The sequence below is a fragment of the Neopelma chrysocephalum genome, unplaced genomic scaffold, assembly GCF_003984885.1.
Source record: "Neopelma chrysocephalum unplaced genomic scaffold, ASM398488v2 Primary Assembly neopelma1_95702, whole genome shotgun sequence".
NCBI classification, from domain to species: Eukaryota; Metazoa; Chordata; class Aves; order Passeriformes; family Pipridae; genus Neopelma; species Neopelma chrysocephalum.
In genome coordinates, this window is record NW_020924365.1 from 3082 (window position 1) to 4266 (window position 1185).

Below are 1185 nucleotides of genomic sequence, written 5' to 3' on the forward strand. Positions count from 1 at the left end.
GGAAGGATGGAGGGATGAAAGGAAGGATGGAGGGATAGAGGGATAGAAGGACGGAAGGATGGAGGAATGGAAGAATGGAAGGAAGGATGGAGGGATGGAGAGATGGAAGGATGGAAGGATTGAAGGATGGAGGGGTGGAAGGATGGAAGAATGGAAGGATGGAATAATGGAGGATGGAATAATGGAGAGGTGGAAGGATGGAAGAATGGAAGGATGGAACAATGGAGAGGTGGAAGGATGGAAGGATGGAAGGATGGAGGACGGAGGGATGGAAGGATGGAGGATGGAGAGATGGAAGGATGGAGCGGTGGAAAGAAGGATGGAAGGATGAAGGGGTGAAAGGGTGGAGGGGTGGAAGTAAGGAAGGATGGAGGGATGGAAGGATGGAGCGATGGAAGGATGGAAGTGTGCAGGGGTGGGTTTTGGCTTTGCATGTCCCACCCTCCTCCCCTGGCAGAGGCCCCACGAACCAAGGGTTGGGTCGACTGTGTTGGGAAAAGCAGCCGTGGCACTTGGGAATTGCCTCTTTCCAGGATCCTCCTCCCATCGTGTCCCTTCCATCCCTTTTCCTGGCATTCCCTGCCTGCTTTGGAGAGGCAGGACCACGCTGAAGTGGTCCCAGCCCGAGGGCTGCCAGGATTTAGGGAGCCTGGTGGACACTGGGAATAATTCTGCTTCTCCTCTTTCCCAGGAGAACCCCTGGGAGACGCCAAAAAAAAACCTGGATCGACCCCTCCCACCCCCCCGGCACAGGACTTTGCTCCCTTCCCTGGAGCACTCAGGATCTCTCCCGCCCTTTTCCAGGTCCTCAACGAGACCCTGTGCCCGACCTGGGACCAGCTGCTGGTGTTCGACAACGTGGAGCTGTTCGGGGAGGCCCACGAGATGAGGGACGACCCCCCCATCATCGTCATCGAGATCTACGACCAGGACACCGTGGTGAGGACACCCCGGGGGGCTGGGGGGGCACCCCTGGGTCACAGGGGGTGAGGACCCCTTCTCCCCGACATTCCAAATTATTCCTCATCCTATCCCACATCCCAATTTATTCCCCTTCCCAACCCACATCCCAATTATTCCTCCTCCTCTCCCACATCCCAATTAATCCTCCTCCTCTCCCACATCCCAACTATTTGCTGTCCTCTCCCACATCCCAGTCCACATCCTAGCCCCCTTCCCAACCCA

General features: G+C 56.6%; 1 protein-coding gene across 1 annotated transcript in view; it reads left to right on the top strand.

Annotated features, from left to right (window-relative positions):
* The window catches only part of LOC113980946 (otoferlin-like), a gene marked incomplete at its 3' end in the record, with an annotated part of 6511 nt that overhangs the window by 1570 nt on the left and 3756 nt on the right, over window positions 1–1185 (top strand). Inside the window, exon 3 of the mRNA XM_027708178.1 lies at window positions 805–939. Within this exon, the coding sequence (XP_027563979.1) occupies window positions 805–939 (135 nt within the window). The remainder of the gene's footprint in view (window positions 1–804; window positions 940–1185) is intronic.